General features: G+C 48.0%; 1 protein-coding gene across 4 annotated transcripts in view; it reads left to right on the top strand.

The window, feature by feature from the left end:
* The window catches only part of LOC119455584 (sodium-coupled monocarboxylate transporter 1-like), a 107437-nt gene that overhangs the window by 5717 nt on the left and 81802 nt on the right, over window positions 1-19918 (top strand). The window contains exon 2 of one of the 4 annotated variants that reach the window (XM_049668877.1): window positions 4613-5005. The exons of 1 other annotated variant lie outside the window; for it this stretch is intronic. In XM_049668877.1, the coding sequence (XP_049524834.1) occupies window positions 4664-5005 (342 nt within the window). In that variant the 5' untranslated portion in view covers window positions 4613-4663. Of the gene's footprint in view, window positions 1-4366; window positions 5006-19918 lie in introns of those variants that run through there. 2 more of the 4 variants (XM_049668876.1, XM_037716987.2) reach the window with 2 other exon arrangements.

Raw genomic sequence — 19918 nt, 5'->3', positions numbered from 1 at the left:
TTTGGAGTTTGGAATCTTAGAAACAAAGGAGCTTTCAAAACACCCGGAAGTGCTGGGCTTATTGCAAGGCGAATATGATATTACGCCAGGACTCAACGAGAGTGTACCCGAATTCTTGGTTCGCTTTGTCGTCCGACAATTTCACACGCCCGCGCCTGTGAAGCAGAGTGTCTGTCACGCCGCCCGTTCAGCCAAACACGAGAAACCCTCTGCTCTTTCAGACTCGTCCTCGGAAATGTGCGTCTGCGTTTCACTGCGCGTCTGTATAATTCCGCACAACCCCCCCCCCCCCTTTTTTTTTTTCTTATTTGCTTGGTCAAAAATATATTACCTGAGCAGGTACAACTATGCAAAGACGAATAGTACCGCGGAACCTCAAGCTTTGGACGGCTGAACTATAATAAACGCTGTAGAGTGACTCTTACACGCGTTCCTTCCCAAACAGAATAATCGAACTTTAGATGGATGGACAGTGTAACGACAAATAAAAAGCGGCGAAACGCTACATATAGAGCGTGTTTTGGTTTCGCAGTGAACAGTGTGCGTTGACAGATTTCGCCATTTACTAGGCGATCAGTATAAACAGGGTGTTTCATTTTAGCTGCACCAAATTTTAAGAAATTGCCTGTGGCAGATAGCACAATTATAATCCTTGATCTAAACTACTCGATGAGACGGCCATTGCTTCCACGAGGAATCAGGACGCCTAATTGAACAATTAACATAATTATGCTAATTAATTTAAAAATTCAATATTTGACGGTACATCTTTCAATCTACGAATTAGCCGCCGAGTTCGCAAGGCGTATCCACTTGGAACGAATTCTCAGGACTGAACCAGTTTCGAGTTATTAATTGTCAAAGTGTCCGACGAAATGCAAAGTGTCCGACCCCATGCATTTCGTCGGACACATTGAAAATTAAAATATCGAAACTGGTTCAGTCGTGAGAATTCGTTCCAAGTGGATACGCCTTGCGAACGCTATAATTCGTAGATTGAAAGATGTGTCGTAAAGTAATTACAAAGTTAATTAGCGTAATTATGTTAATTATTCAATTAGATGTTTTTACTTCTCTTGCAAGTAATGGCCGCCTCATCGAGTAGTTTAGATCAAAAATTATAATTGTGCTACCTGCCACAAGCAATTAAAGAAATTTTGGTGCAGCTAAAATGAAACACCCTGTATAGACACCGCTGGCCAGCATCTGTAGATCTGCTGAAAAATGAACAGACCTTGCAGCACTGTGTGATAAACTATAGTATCTGTATCTTTCATTTGCCTTGCGTCTTCGTCTGTATGCGCTACAATAGTACCCCAAGACTGTGTGATCGTCGGGAGCTCGTCCGTACATCATCAACTCTCGCTGTACGGCTAAGCATCACCACTACCGCCGCTTCGTCGCATGCTCTGCTTCGTGCTGGGCGCCAATCCTATCTGAACCGGCCATCGCACAGCCGTATCCTCTAGCGGGCATGCGCGCCTCCGCCCCGCCCTCCTCCCTTACCACCTTTGTTTCATCAAACAGCGCCGTCCTCCTGGATAAGAGGGCAAGGCAATTCTGTTTCGTCTTGTTTCTTCGAGCCTTTCTCTGGTTTTCTCAGCGTAATCACGTGCTACCTTGTCCACTTCATCAGGGGTCAATGGTGTAACTGTCCCTCTTACATCGTGTGGGCCGCATGTCAACGGTATTATTTATATATATATAGCTGCTATTCAAAGCTCTGCACTATGCTGACTAGGAAAGTGCGTTTCTCTCCCTTATGGCTCCACGTATGAGTAGACTATGAATGAATGAATGCATTATTCTTTTCATTAGCGAGCAGCTCTGCTTGGCCTAATTAAGATTTGTGCGCGTTCGGAGAAAGGAAGTCTCGGCGACTCGCAGCATTGTGCAGTTCAAAGCAGACCGTGTATACTCAACACCTCCTATTACAGCGGGCGTGTGACCGGTGTTCTCCTTCGGTGCTCTCTCGCGTACGCGACCCGGCAATCGGTCGCGCTGAGAGCAGCAGCAGCTGATAAAGCGGGCGAGACGATGAGATATTTTTAGAGCGCGTCCGTTAACCGTAACCACTGCACGCCAAGCAGGCGCACAGAAGGGAGACGGTATAGAGTTGGCACCATCGCCGGCATTCATATTAGTCGTTCGCCTATAGAAAACCTCCGCGGTCCTGGCAGAGCGAGGTGTTCGATCCCCGACGGACGCGTATGAGCTCAGAACAATGTCGCCGTGGGCTGTGATGTTGCATCACGTTTCGCGTAGCCTCAGTCGCATAAAGCTGGGTTTTCCGCGCTCTGCGTCGCCGCACGCAGTCGGAGGAGTCACTGACACGTCGGTTGTAATCGGGCCGCCTATATGCACGGACGCGTAGACCGCTTGTATTTAAGTCATCTGACGAACGAACGAACGAACGAACGAACGAACGAACGAACGAACGAACGAACGAACGAACGAACGAACGAACGAACGAACGAACGAACGAACGAACGAACGAACGAACGAACGAACGAACGAACGAACGAACGAACGAACGAACGAACGAACGAACGAACGAACGAACGAACGAACGAACGAACGAACGAACGAACGAACGAACGAACGAACGAACGAACGAACGAACGAACGAACGAACGAACGAACGAACGAACGAACGAACGAACGAACGAACGAACGAACGAACGAACGAACGAACGAACGAACGAACGAACGAACGAACGAACGAACGAACGAACGAACGAACGAACGAAGCGCTGTCATTCACGTGTGATCCTGTTGCCTGTCTCGCGCAAACATTTCTCAAAGGCGATGCCACGCAAAGGAACAGCGATAAAAAGCGACCACAAATTAGTTAATGCACCTGCTTACTGTCACTCCGCGACCCACCATGCAGGAGCATGTACCATGAACTCAATAGAGACACGAGGAGAATTTGGACCTGCAACTTTCGCGGTTTAAGCCGTCACAACCAACTCCGTGAGGCGGGACTGGAGAAGACGAAGGTAAAGATTTCGAAGTATCTGCGCGACCATTCGCATGACAGACCTCGTCTGCAAATATTGTCCGTTTCTAGGAAGCGGAATGAACGTCTGCGAATAACGATGTGCTATAAAATATGCAAGAACCGTGACATATGTACAACTAACCACGGCTTAATTAGCTTCATCTTCGAATTGGGTAATTGGCTATACCCTTCTATGTATGTATCTGTCCATACATACATACCTACATACATACATACATACATACATACATACATACATACATACATACATACATACATACATACATACATACATACATACATACATACATACATACATACATACATACATACATACATACATACATACATACATACATACATACATACATACATACATACACGTACACACATACACACGCACACACGGATGCGGGTAATTATTTTACCGAAAAAACAATGAGCTATACTCCGTTTCAAACGGAGGACGCAACGGTATGAAGGCTTGGAAGCTGTTTTTCCAGGTCGATCCGATTCACCCACGTGGACATAGCGATGACGTACGCCGATGACGCGTCACTCATCCCCCACGTAATCACCGCGGCGGTTCTGCTTGCCATTCGAGGTCAAGTCAAGACTTAGACGTGCCTCAGGCAACGAAAGCGTCGTAACAATCCATAACAGGCGTAACTTGGCCCGCGGCCGTAGATAGGGCGTTTGCGTGGTGCTTACAGAACGTTGCGTCGACGCGTCCGAACTTATCACGCATTCGTGCATGCGGACGTCGCTTCGGGGGCGGAAAAGCCGCTGCGAACGATGGGTGTGCTCTTGTTTTGAACTAGAAAAGAACGAATATAGAAAAGTGGTCGAGGTGGTAACTTTCTGGCTGTTTCACACGTCCATACTAAAGACTGAAACCGATGATGAAAAACAGAGGACAAGCGCGCTTACCTGTGTAAAAGTTATGTACGTACCAGTCCTTCCGAGCTGATCCGACAATGCTGTCGGCGGCTGCCAGCTCACGGCGGTGAGGCGTACATATTTTGCGGCGCTTGCCAAGTTCTTTACTTGTCCTTATCGCTAAGAAAAATGGCGCAAATAAGGCGTTGCAGCGTTTTCAGCTGCACATAGCGCTCGCCGGCTAAAAGAGAAATACGAATAAGCACTTCATTTCAAAGAACGTGAAGGCTTTCGCGAATTAACTACACCGCCAGGCGCTGTGAGGACGAGTACACGGAGAAAGAGTGTGAGAGAGAGAGAGAGAGAGAGAGAGAAAGAAAGGGAAAAAAAGAAAGAGAGAAAGAGATTTGATGGGGAAAAGGTGCTTTCCTTCCAGGAAAGCAGAAATGGTGCCCTTTCTCACCAAATCTCTCTTTCTCTCTTCACTCATGCATCCCGACACCGTCCGTTGTCGGGAAGCGTGAGTGAAATAGATTCGTTCTTCAGCAAGCGAGTTGCAGCGTTTTGTGTCATTGTACGCGGGAACTTCTCGAGCGAAGACGGGAGTTCGGTGAGGGTGCATCGTCTTCCTCGTGCATCTTGTCGTCGAGTTAATCGACATCGTGTGACTCCGATGTCTGCGAAGGCACCTGTTCTCCCGTGAACATCTCCTCCGCACTGCCCATTTAGGTGACTACTTTCGTTTCGGCGCCCGTGCCGCTAGAAATATACAGATCGAACATGGATGACGTGCCTAGGTTTACGGTAGCGGACTACAGCGTGATGTGCCTGATGCTGTGTGTGTCTTCAGGCATCGGTATCTACTTCGCCTGGCACGACCGGCACGATGTGTCGAACAAATCGTTTCTCATGGGCAACCGGAAGCTGGGTGTGTTCCCTGTGTCAATGTCCTTGATTGCGAGCTTCCAGTCGGCGACTACGGTGCTTGGCTATCCCGCCGAAATGTACTACAAGGGGACCCAGTTTTGGGTGGCCATCTTCGGGCTGGCCATCTCCAACGTGATCGCCGCCGAACTTTTTTTGCCCGTGCTGTATAATCTCAACATGACCAGCGTCAACACGGTAAGCAGACTTCGATCGCCCTATCCGCGTACGCCTCTCGAGCTTAAATCCCCACCCCCCTTCCCGCTATACGTTGCCGTCGACTTATGGTTGGAAAATGTGCATCTTTGTCTATATATCAAAGCTGTTTCATCGTACTTGTGTAATGCTGAAGTCGGGAGGAGCCGGCCGGATTTTGGAACGTTTATAATTTCACCTTTTAAACGCCGCGCTAAAAGCTGTAATCAGAAAACTGAAATTGATGTTGATAATTCGCATAGAGCTTCTAAATTAACTGTCGTAAAAATATAGCCACATTTACGATGACTAAGCATAGTTTTTCGCATTTTACATTTTTGGAACATTGGCATTTCCCATATACAAAATGCAAATGTTGCCTGGAACAACTTTTATTGACGGTAAAGTGGGGATTGCTTATTCTTGTTAAGTCAATACTATAGTCTTTAGCTACCTACAGGGCCTTTTGAGAAGTCTAAAGAGTCATAATGCTTGACAAAATTCGTTCTTTCATCGTGCTGCCTGAATGACAGTGAGCGCTTCACAAGCCATGGTTAGATACGAAGCATTTCTTGCGCAGCCGCTTTTTGCACTGCTGACGCTGGCTGGTCGAGAAGTAATCTACACTGGCTGCGCACCTTCCTTGCGTTCCTGAGATGATCTAGTGAACATCAGTTTTCCTATCCACGCTTCTGGGATGAATCCGAGGCCCAGCTAGGTCACATGGTCAGTGTCGGCTTGAGGTGCAGTAAGGACGTCGCGCGACGTCCCGCCAAAAAGCTATGTGCGTCATGGCGGCATCGGTTCCATCGTGAAGATCGCAGTGAAGGAGCCATCATCCGACGACAGCCACGTTCAGACCATTAATTGCTGAAAAGGTTCCACCGCCACTTTTTGCTTCTAAGCCTTGGGCGACAACTGCCGACGAGGCGGTGCGTAACATCTATCCCCCCCCCCTCCCCCCACCCCCATGCCCTCGTATAGTAAGTTTTGATCAAATACGGTTGAGGAATGTCTACTCTTTGGTTGTACCGTCGTGAGAACCGTCTGGTATAGTCCAAACAGGCTCATGGGCTGAGGTGGTTTGAGGAAACTGTCACTACTGCGTTGCCGTATGTTCCATCTGCATGCGTAAACCGCCCCGTCGCACATGTAGTGGAAAGCTCCTCTTCCCTCTTTACCAACGTCTTTCGTGCTCTTCAGCGGACAACCACCGGTTCTCGTCTCTCGTACAGTGCCCGTCGCTCGTAATCCCTGGTCAGCCAGGGAAACCAGCCAGGTCATCCAGCCAAGTGCGGGCGCCGGTCTATACTATTTTTGCTACTGTCACATGCAAATGTTCCAAAAAAGGAACATTCGCATAAAACTCTCGAAGCTGAAAGTTAGAGTGTATGTTGATTTCTTATTTTTCTGTCGAGTAATCACTGATTCGATCTCGACCGGGTGAAGTGGGTCGTCACGGCAAGAATCAGGAAACGGCGATGAAGGCGGGCATCCGTTATGATGAAAAATAGAACAGAGTGTATTCACTTCATTGGTACATAGTTGTGACTCGTGAGTCTCTTGTGGTTCTGCCTAACACGGGGGCCAGGACCGCCTTAAATAACCCATCGCGGTCTTGTGGTAGCCAATGTCTCCTTGGGGAACTTGTGGAAGTGTCAGTGCCTTTGTCAGGTTCTCAAGTCGACGGCCTCTTCCCATTCGTGTCTTATCCTTTGGCTGCTCGCCTTTGCGTCTGCTCAGATCGTAGAGGGGTGACGCTTTCTCGGGGATGAAGGCGATTACCTCGACACGGGAAAGCGCGCGAACATGTTTCCCGCACTTGATGTGAGGTCGAATTCCAAGCCGACCATAACATAACTATCTGCCGATATTTTAGTTCTGCTTTGTTCATTGCAACATTACAATTTCCTGTTAAATATAACGCTACAAACGTGTGGCGGTGGTGGAAGCCAAAATATGCCTGTTTGCAAATATTTATCGAAAGCTTCTAAGTGGGGTGATAAAAAATAACAATTGCTATGTTTTCCATAAGCATATAGTGAGCATGTGAAAACAAAAATCAATAAATGCAGTAAATTAGGAAAGGAAAACAGAAGTAGGTTTCGTATGTTCCAATTTTGGAACATTGGAAGTAAAAGGTGCTGCCGAAATTGTGGCTCACATTAAAATGACATACTTGTTTCCGATATATTTTCAGGCCGAATCTCTTCTTTCGGCTGTTTTCTGCAAGTTTCCACAGTCGATGATAAAGATTCTACTGAAACATTTTATGTTGGGAAGTTCGTATCTGTGAACGAAAATTCACAGGGTCTCTTACGTGCCGACGCATTAAAGACGGACACATGATGTACGTACACATCCCCCTTCATTCGCTTAGGCTACTTCGCTTAGTCATCCCCCTTAATTCGCTTAGTCTATTTCGCTAGTCATCCCTCTTAATTCGCTTATCATCCTCTTAAATCACTTAGCGCATCAATCTTAATTCTATTGTCTTTAACTCGCCCGAGTCATCCACTTAATTCGCTTTATCATCCATCTTAATGCGCTTTATCATCCAACTTTATCATCCATCTTGCTTGCTTACGGGGGCATGAGTCATTGATGATGATAGTTTTTGTACCTTTCGTGTCGTCGACGCGTTTTCGCTCAAGGACTTTGAAGGTTGACTGAAAGATGAGACATATAAGGCTTTCGTCTTAATATATAGATATTTCATCTGCTGTTTTTGTCCGCTATGTAGATTATACATGCGATGCCGCATTGCTGCCGGCTTGCGCAAAACCTAGAGGGAATAAACTAGATGCCCCGGGAAAGTCGATCAGTTTGTGGTACTCACGACGTAATGAATTCAGTCCCATTCCCGCTATTGATCGTTCCACAACCTGTATAGAATCGAGATTATTGGAAAGAAAACATAAATCAATACTTGTGCTGCAACGTGTAAGTGGAAAACAGAAGCGAAGAAAAATAAGAATCGGTCTACGTACAAGAATTGCAGAGGGTGGTGACAGTTTTTATTTTTCTTTGCGTTGTTTCCTGCTGCTGGCGGCAGCGATCGGAGAAAGTCGTTTGCGTTACATTGCGCCACACGGGGGATATACCACCGCAGCGTTTATTTCACTCGTAGCCTGTTGCGCAATGCGTCCCAAATGGGCGTAATCGATTTCCGCCAGCGGCCTCGATGCCTATACACAGCGCGCCGGATAGCAACGTGGATCCCGCCGTAGGCGGCTTGCGCATGCCGTGCGGTCAACATTTCGATTTGTTACAAACGCCCACGCACGCACGCACGCAACACACACACACACACGCACACGCACGCACGCACGCGCGCACACACGCACACGCACACACACACACACACACACACACACACACACGCACACGCACACACACACACACACACACACACACACACACACACACACACACACACACACACACGCGCGCGCGCGCGCGCGCGCGCGCACACGCACAGACATTTAACGACGGCTCAGACGAGATAGCCGAGTCGTGTCGTACGTGCGAAGCGAGAATGAATGAAAGAATAGATGAGAGGAGGAAAACTCCTTCCCGGAGATCACCCCCGGAAAACATTGAGGGCTTTCCATGAAGGTAGGACCGACGATCTGCTTATAGGAATTGTGTTGCAATTGGCTAGTAAGCGATTCGAACATCGGGACATGGCAGAGTCTAGCCTGCTCATAATGAGCTTTATACGTTGTTGTCCTCACTTAGCTGGGAAAAATACCGTCCTGTACTCTATCACTCGCAATGAATTGTGCCGAAACAGCCTTTGTAGGAAGCGAAGTAGCCCGAGGTCATCCATCTAAATATTCGTTCGTTGTTAGTTGTAGTTAGGTGTTCGAGAACGCGCTTGTATCTTGGTCACGGTTGCCCACGCTTTAGTTTTTCGCCTCTCAGCACCGTTTGTGATTAAACGTTTCCTGAATGAGGGCGTGGATGCAAGTTTCTGTAAGATGCATGGAATATTGATTTTGAATTTGCCGCCATCCCGGAAGGAAGTTGACGGACACAGGGTTGAGCTACAAATGGGACGGCTGACACCAGATGAGCGACGAATGGATCGATTCTTTTTTCCCGCGAGGTGGACAGTATATCTCTGTTGAGGCTTTAGCGACGAGTTTCGCACGAGCTCCTAAAGTATGCGGGTCATAATATAAGGATGTCACTGTAGCTGGGCTTCGCAGTGAATGAAGATGGTGCTTCAGGGAGCTCTGGTGCCCTGTTCTGCATGTTATCCCGTTTGCGAAAGGGCTCATATTTGCGTGCGTTTTTTTTTCTTTCTTTTTTCTTTTTTTCATACGTTTGGTCAGGAGCCACTGGACGAGCTTTTGTAAAGATACTGCAACGAGTCTTTGATAAATGGGACGAAATGTGACCGCGGAAAGCAGCATCTCTCTGCGCAGGGTGATTGGCTCCCGTGCAGCACTCTGAAAGGCCTTGATATTGCAGAGTCGCGTACCTTAATTGTTAGAGAACAATGGCGCGATGTCGAAAAATATAGACGACGCTGTAGTCTTCATAGAAGGACTAGTTATAAGCCATCTTCGATCGTGAGCCACAGTGCGAAATAAATGTTCTAACGCAGAATTTTGCGCGGCTTTCCGGAGTTGTGTGCCCCCCCTCAACACACACACACACACATACACACACACACACGCACACGCACACACACAAACACACAAACACACACACACATTTAACGACGGCTCAGACGAGATAGCCGAGTCGTGCCGTACGTGCGAAGCGAGAATGAATGAAAGAATAGATGAGAGGAGGAAAACAGATCACGCACGAAGTAGGACCGACGATCACACACGACGAACATCGGGACATGGCACAGCCTGCTCATAATGAGCATACGTCACTCTGGGAAAAATACCGTCCTGTACTCTATCACTCGCAATGAATTGTGCCGAAACAGCCTGCGAAGTAGCCCGAGGTCATCGCGCGAGAACGCGCTTCTTGGTCGCGGTTGCCCACGCTCGCGTTCGTAGAGTCAAGTCAAACCCGCCATCCTCGGACACAGCTACAAATGGGACACACCACGACGAATGACCCGTGGTCGTTGAGGCTGCGACGACGCACGTCCTTATGCGGGTCATAATATATGTCACTGTAGCTGCTTCGCAGTCTTCAGCCCAATCCCGTTTGCGACGATACGTTTGGTCTGCGAGGCTGCAACGAGTGAAAATGCATGATAAGCACTTGAAAGGCCTTGATATTGCGAGTCGCGTACCTTAATTGTTAGAGAACAATGGCGCGATTCAAACAACAAACTGCAACACCACGTAAACACCCTATCTACGTCCACGGGCCGAGTTACGGCGCTCTCGTTGCCTGAGGCTTGTCTGATCATGACTTGGACTCGGAACAGAAAGGCAGACCCCGGTGATCACGTGGCGGATGAGTGAGGCATCATCGGCATACGTCACCTCGATCACGAGGGCAAATCGGATCGACCTTGTAAAACAGCGTCCGACGAAAGCTAGATACTTATCTGATCAGCGTTCGTATCCGCGACCAAAAAGTAGTGCGCCACACATGAAAGAAAGATATTAGGTGTGTGCCATGCAATTCGATTTAAAATTTAGTCTCGTACACGTTTACGTCGTGAAATATGATGTATTTATTACGAGAAATGCGTCCGATCTTTAAACCAATATATTTACTACTAAACGACGAAGTAACATGTTTGTGTGACCGGAAAAAGGTGCCGCGTGCAAAGTTCCATGTAGAAGCAAATGGCAACAGTTTTTGATGCGAAAGCATCAAATGGCCCATTGAGTGAAAAAGCCGGCGTCGTCTGTAGCTGCGAAACGGCACCTAAATTCCTATTGCCTGCGACGCCACGTCGCATTCACAACTCATAAGTGCTTAGGTGTCCTCGAAATTTTTTTTTTTTTGAAGAAGAGATTTCTGCTGGTTGACTACCTTTACTGGGTTCATCCATTAATGCAGGATATTACTGTGCTTTATCGACAGAGCTGAGGCAGAACATTAAAGGAAAACGTCGAGGAATGCTCTCCAAGGCGTCATCCTGTTGCATGACAATGCCTCGTGACACAGTGTAGGTGAAACAGTGGCAAAACTGACTTTCTTTCAAGTCGATGCCCAGTGCACCCTATTAGCCCGACCTGACTCCTTCAGACTACCATTTTTCCCCAATCCCCCCCAAAACGCCTAAAGAGGCAATGATTTGGAATGGTGTTCCAGAGGCAACTAACGCTTCAAATGTGTGGTTACACCAGCAGACGGAAGAGTTTTATTTGCAGGGACTTAAAAATCTGCAGGGACTTAAAAATCTGCAGGATACATGCCACAAGTGCATCGACTTCCTGGAGGAATACAAATAGTGTGTCAGTTACAGATCCTCGCTAAGCTTTTACTGGGTAAGGTTCAATGCTTATCAGCACCCCCTCATACATGAATCTACATTCATACATAGAGAAGCACGCATATGTATACATACATGCATAGTAGACCTTAAGTCCCGGGATATTCCTGCTTTCTTTGCGAAGACGTCTTCTTTCTCCGACGCTCCTCCTCCCCCCTCGCAGCCAGTGTTGTCCACCATATTCTTCCTAACCCGCTCGGGTGGAGCGGCGGAGTATACACACCTTCAGGTCGTCCATGGCCATTCTTACGTCATAGTATAGCAGCGCGGCGAAAGATCACACAGATCAGGCAACGCAGGCACAAGGCTTCGACTAAGTCGTCGTCATCCTGTTCCTCGACGCATTGCATGCTGCTCGTTCTTCTCCCGTTCAAATCAAATCAAAAAAAAAAAAAGTTAAACCTGAAGGAGCGCTGCATTGGGCCGCTAAGCGTTTGTAGCAGCGGTGGTCAGCGAAGTGCACATTTCGTGTCGGACTTGTCATTTCCGGCGACCTGTCGCGCGATGTATGCCGCACTCCGCTGCTGCTCGTAGTTTTCGTACGATACCTTAGGTGGTATCATAGGTGGTATATCCTGAAGTTTATTCTGCTGTGTCAGTTTATGCGTTCCTGTTGCCCATGCAAGTAAAATGCTCATTCCTTTAGCGCACCCTAACAGGTAGCTGGAAACCGTGTTGCTGGTTTCTCAGCACACTGCGGGCTGCGCGTACATTCGCGCTTTCATTTGGAACAGTGTTCTTTTGCATAAACTGAAAATAACTTCCGCAAAACGTGAAGAGCAACACAGAACTATTGACACTGACGCACGTCGTGCACTTCAATTCAATTTTCAATTTATTAGGGACATAAATACACAATGCGAAATATGTCCACGAGATAAGGCAAAAGGAGAATCCTGAGTCTCCTGACGATGCCTTCATCCTGGACTTACATATGCGGTAAAAAACCGCCGTAAAAACCGTCGGATCACGCTAGGACGAATATGGCGAACGGAGACAGCTTCCAGCCGGAAGTCCAGCGCCGACGAATAGGACTCGTTGGCGGCACTTCAAAGGTTGTCCCTACTTCAGTTATCCGAAGTCGGGCGCAGCCAGACGTTTTGCAAGCGGGAGGGCCCGCACGGGCGATTCAGGTGGTGCCTTCCGAGCATCACTTGCGTGCGTGGCGGTCGAGCGGCCCCTTAGCGAGCGTGAACGTGCGTGTCTCGTTTCGGGGTCGCGGCGTCGCGCCTCTCGAGTGTCGCCGACGGGCTCTGTGCTATGCGTCAATATTGACGCTGGGATGATCCGTATCTGTCTGAGGGGGAGTGCGCGTCGAGTGTGTGCGGGACCCAGCTGCCGCGAGAGAGCTCTACCCAGGTCGGTCGTGGCAGTGAGCTCTGCGAGTTCGTGTACGGGTGACAAGCGGCAGGAAGCTGCGCTGTGTGACAAATTCTTCAGTGTCGTGTTCCGCGATTGATGTTTCACTGGGGTAGTTGTCGGGACAACTCAGCAGTGCCGCGCGCGTTTCGTCGAAGCGTGGAACGTTTAATAATAATACTAATGATAGGAAGAAGGAAGATGAATGTCCGGGTTCACGCTCGCTTCAAAAGCCCGCAATTATATGTACACTATATATGGAAAGTATGCGGGCTACGTTACCTGCGACATCCAGGCGAGCTACAGGGTGTAGTTCCTGCAGTGTATCATAAGTTGTTGCGACGTTTTGGCGAATGAAAACTCTCGCACTCGCCGTTCATAGCTGCCAGGTGTCATAAGTGTGAGGTGTGCCACGGGAACCGCACCGTATACAGCCGAATGACATATGTAGTGAAGGTGCGGAGTTGCCCGTACACTTTTGACGAAGGCCGTACGCATGCGTCAACATACGCAGCAGCACGCGGCAGGACATCATCAACGACGCGAAATTAGCTGCGAAAATAAAAGAGCTGCACAGCTCAGGGGATTCGACGGAGAAGGAAGCGAATGCAGCAGTTGCTCGTTCGAAAGCAGATCTGTAAGCCACAAAGCATGGCGTGTACTCGGCTCACCCTGACGTTTTCGCTCCGAAAGTTGGGATGCTTGCGCCAATGTTACTAGACTAGCTTTTAGTCTGTAGTAACGTTGGCTTGTGCTGTGGGGACGGTGCAGTGCAGGGACGCCGACTCGAGACTGCGACCGGCAGTTAATTGAGGCTTGAAATGAAGTGTGCGGAGTCTATACTGTTCCACCCGTGCTTGCAACGGATAAGAGAAGGGTGCTTTTCCAGCGTCACGGCGTGCTATAGAACGGGACTGTGGGGTGCAGGTGTCCCCGCATACTTTCCCAGCGTGGATTTATAATCACGCGTCATTGGAACTGCAGGAAATGCACAACAGTCGGCCAGAAATGTTTACGGGGCGCAGGATTCTGCTCTATAGTCGAATTCCCGCGTAGACTGGGCACATATAGCCTCGAGTTTAAGGTTCCAATATGTGGTAGGCTTTGCGACCTATGCACAATGATCCACCAAACTAGAAGCGCCGCGGCTTAACAGAGCAGAAATACGCATTTGTCGTGAAACCCAACTTTCGCGCCGACTTGCACGTCCGCGGTACGAGAAATTAGCATTTTGTATTTCATGTAAATGTAATCTACTTCTCACGATGTTATCGGAGATCCCATCCTTGCTCAATGTCACCAGAACGTACCCATATCTCAACGCACTCTTTTCCCGGCTGTGTCGTCAAATGAGTATGGAAGGCGCCACGTAATAATGGGACGCGACAAAAGGAAGCGCCGTCCAAGTTTGCGACGACGCCGACGGCCGCGCGCGATGCCGCGTTAAGATAAGAGAACGCGTCGCGATGCGTGGAATGGCGGACGCGGCAGTGCGAAGACGATGCGGTTGCGGCGCTTTATGGGCGCAACAAGGAAGATAAAACGGGAGCTCCGATTGCAACGTCTCGCACTGCGTTCTCTGGGCGACCTTGCGTCACGGTGACGTAACGGATCTATACGGAAACGTCCCACGGCACCAGAGCTCGCTCTCTGGCACACAGAAGTAAAACCCCTGGAAAAAAACTACACAGGAGGTCTCTCTCCTTCGCACACACGCCGTGCCTTCTCTTTCAACGAGAGTGCGCAGACGCGTATAGCTAGAATGCGGTCAACGAGCATCCAGAGATCAACAGCGCTTCGCAGCGCTAATCAACAAACTACGTGTGCTTCTTTAATTACCATATCTTTGAAAGATGTAGCTAGCCCATGGTGCTGAGCGTTGTGCAACTTGGTTTTTAGGGCGATTTATGGCACATTGTCAGGCATTTTATTGCCTTTTTTCGGCAACTAATTTGATCCTTCCTACATTGGTCCCTCCCAATTTGACCCTGAATTGCCACAGAATTTGATCCTTCGCACACATCCACCGTGTAAAAACCATTTATATGTCTGAATGAGCGAATGAATGAAGAATAAATGACCACAGTGTACACTTGGGTTGCGCAGCTCTATGTTCTCTCTCTCTCTATCTCTCTCTCTCGAAAAAAAAAAAAAAAAGAAAGGAACTCTCCCACCTGTACCTCCCCGGAGAATGGCGGCATCCAGCTATTTCCCGGGGCTCCGGTGCGCTTTATAAAACGTCTTACCACGCTTCGCGCTCAGCTATGTATACACACTCGTGTGTGCTAGGAAGAGCGCGCTTGCATGCGGCGATTTATTCAGCAGCTGTGCTGACGCGCTTCGAAGGTACATATGATTGCGCTTTCGCGGTCGAAACAGGGCGTATATACTCCCGATGGCTTCCGGTGAGGCGCGCGCAGATCAATCAATCAATCAATCATTCAATCAATCAATCAATCAATCAATCAGTCGATCAAAAATCTTTTGGGAACTCTGCAAAACAGAATGAGTTTCGCTGAAGGAAAGATTGCTATCCGTCTGACCGTAGCTGAATGCTATATACAAATGGGACTAACAGTCGGTGTCGTTGGAAGGCAAACTTCTTAGTTTAAGGAAAGTTAGTCCTGCGGTCATCAGTTTTTCCTAAACTCCGAAGTTTGACGAACTTTTCTTGAACACTGAAACTTACTTTTCAATGGCGCCTATACGTGGATGGTCTCTTTATTCTGCTGCAAGACAAGCGAATGAAAATTCTTTTTGTTTCATATGTGAACAATTAATCGATCAACAAAGAAGATCTGCGCGCCGAGAGATCCACAACATAGTAAGCCCTCGTCAGCTTTTTGTGACCAGTAAGTTTCGGGCGTCATTGACCTCATATAGGGCGTCACGTTGTATGATATGCGTTGCAGATTTTGACGCTATACCATAGGAAGGGCCTTGCATTACCATCTGAGCTAACCAGGAGGCTAGCAAATCGCAGCATGAGGGTGAATTAATTTACGACTCGAAGCACAAGGACGCACCCATCTTGGTCTACAAAATTGTTTAAGACGCTGGTTAGACGGTTCAGGCGGAAATCTCGCGAAACATGTATGCGTGTTTATTTTGACACGCGATAGCGACGCCGAGACTTTGTGACTACCCGCCGTGGTTGCTCAGTGTTATATGGTGCTGGGCTGCTGAGCACGAGGTCGCGGGATCGAATCCCGGCCACGGCGGCCGCATTTCGATGAGGGCGAAATGCGAAAACACCCGTGTGCTTAGATTTAGGTGCACGTGAAAGAACCCCAGGTGGTGCAAACTTCCGGAGTCCCCCAGTACGGCGTGCCTCATAACGAAATCGTGGTTTTGGCGCGTAAAACCCCATAATTTTTTTTTTTAGACTGTGTGACTGAGATGACCTCTACGTCGCTATACGCTTAGTTGTTAGCGCGCGCCCCTCCGGTTATCTACCGTCAGATACTCTTCTCGCTCATAGTCTGCGCTGCGCATCAGGTTACGCCGCCGTACATACGCACGCTGATTCTGACGCAACCCCCCGACGGTAGACTTGTATGTGGTGACTCATGGCACGCAGTTCCGTGTTCCTTTGACAGCTCGTTACGGAAAAGAACTAAGTTAAAGAAAAATGAGTAGGGGGCGAAGCAGAGGCGCTTCGTATTACTTCGTACGCGCTTTATGCAGAGCAGGGTACGTATAGGTGCCAGCCAAAGGCGGTGTCTGTGTCTGTTTATCTTTCTGCATGTTGCAACAAGCACCGCCGTGGCGTGCTTCCAGGCTTGGCTGCCTTCCTCGTTACGTCTTCCAAGGCCTCTCGGTTCGCCGTTTTCCAGCCTGGTTCACGCGTTAGCGTGCATGTGTTAATGCACGTGCGCTTGCTTGCTTGCTTATGTCTGATAAGAACACGGCGTGCGTGCTTCTGCGTAAGATGCGTGTGTTGATATGTTTGTGAGCGTGTGTGTGTGGTCATGCTCATGAGCTGTCCTCTTGCCTGTTTGAGTCTGTTCCAGACGTGCGCGTCACATGATTGGCGAGATGTGGAGATGAAGCCACTGCACCGCGGCGTGACAAAAAGCATCCATCTCTTAAACGTATATCAAACAGTGACGCAGAGACAGATAATTGACTCAAGTGTATCGCGGACCATACTTTCAGTTAACGTACGACTTAGAATAACAACGGACTGATATCCTAAGGCAATCTTTCGGTACTGCAGAAAGGCATCATAAAATAATATTTTTGGGGTCTTAAAAGGGGTTTTTATGGACGAATTATGCATCTAAGATGTGCTTAATTAGAGTTGAAAGGAGGGCATATGTCAACATTTACTCTAGGAAGGGGGGGGGGGGGGAGTGGAGGGCGAGGCAGATCCCATCATTTGGACGCCCCACTGTGGGGCATACCTCAATTCATGATGTCGTGTTATGCATAGTGAAATGGATTCCTTATTGTAATGGATGCATGCTTCTCTACAACTTGCATAATTTCCCTTTCTCCACCTTTACTTCGTGGCTGTCTGCTGCTGCGGTTAATTTCGTTTCGCAACTGGGCATTTACACTATTGCTGCAGTATAAATATAGGCGCTTCTGCATTGACATATACGCGCGCGTCTTTTGAATGATTCATGGTGTCGGGAAGCGTGCAAGTATAACGCAAGTTATGACGAAGGGGAAGATATATATATATATATATATATATATATATATATATATATATATATATATATAAGAATGACCGCCTGCTCATTCGTTATGCCTAACACACACTGTATGAATATATATGGCTGATTGCCGAAGTGCTGTCTGTATATGGCCGTCGACGCAAGGAAACTTAGCGCGAGGCTTTTACACGCATGGAATAAAATGCAGCCCATTTACTCGCGTATACTATTTGGGGTCGTTGGTCTGCTGTTGTACCAGAATTTGTAGGCGCGTAGTATGAAGTTTGCTGGCACGTACAGGACGGGCTTTATAACAAGCAGGTCGCGGCGAAACAGGGGAAATGACTTTCTAAATCCAGTGACGGCTGCTAATTGTGAGGATGATTGTTTGCGGAATATGGGATTCGAGAATCGAGATTTGGCTTCAACCTTATTTCGCTAGCTGCAGGCGAACCTATCATTGCAAAATCCATCGGCGTGGCGACGATGGTTATAATTTATTGGCATCCACTTCGAAACGGGCCGCCGACAAATAGTCACGTAGCCTGTTTGAGCTAATCAGGTATTCTATAGGTCCTTTTCTATTCTAGCATTCTGTATACATATCCTTAATCTTTTTTCTCTTCCTCAAAACTTCGGAATCTACCTTCTACCGCTATACCTATGCCTGTTACGAATCTGGTCGTATCAATCTCCTTCCTGCTTTTTAATTAAAATTAAATTAAATTATGGGGTTATGGGTTTTTAATTAAATTATGGGCCAAAACCAGTTCTGATTATGGGGCACGCCGTAGTGGGGGACTCCGGAAATTTGGACCACCTGGGGTTCTTTAACGTGCACCTAAATGTAAGTACACGGGTATTTTCGCATTTCGCCCCCATCGAAATGCGGCCGCCGTGGCCGGGATTCGATCCCGCGACCTCGAGCTCAGCAGCCCAACACCATAGCCACTGAGCAACCACGGCGGGTACCTTCCTGCTTTTCTTTCCCCACCAATTCTTTAAGCGTTTCTTGCGTATCATCTCTTATCTCCAACATTATCATTAAAGCTTGCATCTCTCTATCTCTGGCTTATCTCGACTGCTGACCACTTGAAGTTTCCACCCACTTTAAATCCAGGCGCTTCTGTGTACGTTACCTACGGGTCTCACTAGGTGAATATTTTCGCATTCCACTGGCGTGTGATCAGCGGTCTCCGGGTTCTTGCTGTCCAGTTGCATCAATTCCGGTGGCGTCAACTGCGCTAAGGCAATATACAAAGAAGACTAATAGCGAGGACCAATTTCGACCGGCACCGAACATACGCTGCGCGCCATCTACCATTCCACTTCGCCCTGCTAGTCCGGCCACGCATCTCACCATTCAAACTGCAGTCCTCTATCGCGGAGGAATTAGAGCAAGAGCCGGAAAGCCCCCCCTTAAATATCCTGTGACTTAGCGGGAATAAAATGTCCCGTGCGCTTGTGTGCAGCGCCGTATTCTATGCTCGAGTCCATCTTTGATTTCAGTATCAAATTCAGGACACTTCAACAAATAATGGCGAACGTTACCCAGAGCTTGAGAGCGCACACTCGACGATGATGCGCCAACTCCAGTCTCGCACCGCTACGCTGGAGTTGGCGCTGAAATTGAGCGGATGCGATAGAGAGGAGGGTAGTTTCGCTTCCATGTAGTCACTTATACAGGGTGTTTCAGTTAACTTGGGCCAAACTTTAAAAATATGCAAATGCTACGTAGCTGGACACAACCAAGGTAGTGTTGTTTGTCGTCGCTTGGAGATTCTCAGTTCATTTCTTTTTTTTTTGCATCCCGCCTAATTAGAGAATTACTCCTAATTAATTAATGAACTCAGTTATTATACTTAGATAAAAAGTGTCAATGAGAAAATTGTCGAGCCACACGAAAAACTCCCGATGCAGCTTTCTGTTGCTCAATCCGTGCTACATAAAAGTCGCACAAGGTTGGTGCATTGAAGTCCACAACGAACGAAAGTGGCCTAAGACAGCCTTCTTCATTGGAATGAATGCCAACGCCGTGCGCGCAAGGCTGTACGCGCAAGGCTGCGCCCCCCGTTGTCCGCTCTTGTTCAGTCTTATCGCGTTGTTTCCTATAGTGTTCTCGTTTAATGTATACTAATGAGTTAAATTATCAACACTTCTGCCAGTATATAGCCTTGTTGTCCGGAACGACGATGCGTGAGGGTATTCACTGAAGCGACGATGGTAAAACCCATGATGCGTAATTCTTTAGCGTACGCTGAAATACACTTGTCGCACGGTTTTCGCGCAAGAACTGGTCTACTAGCCTGATGGCCGTATGTCAATATGCCACACGCACAAAGGGAGCTTAGGCGAAATGATATGCAGCGACAGTATAGTATGTTGCGGCAGTGCTGCTAACTTTTTTTTTCATCCAAGTCCGTAAAACCCTCGATTTTTTATTTTTTTTTAGCGAGAACTCTGTTAAGT

The sequence above is a fragment of the Dermacentor silvarum genome, chromosome 6 (assembly GCF_013339745.2).
Source record: "Dermacentor silvarum isolate Dsil-2018 chromosome 6, BIME_Dsil_1.4, whole genome shotgun sequence".
Classification (NCBI taxonomy): Eukaryota; Metazoa; Arthropoda; class Arachnida; order Ixodida; family Ixodidae; genus Dermacentor; species Dermacentor silvarum.
The sequence above is the reverse complement of the archived record's forward strand: the minus strand, read 5'-3'. Positions and strand labels throughout refer to the sequence as shown.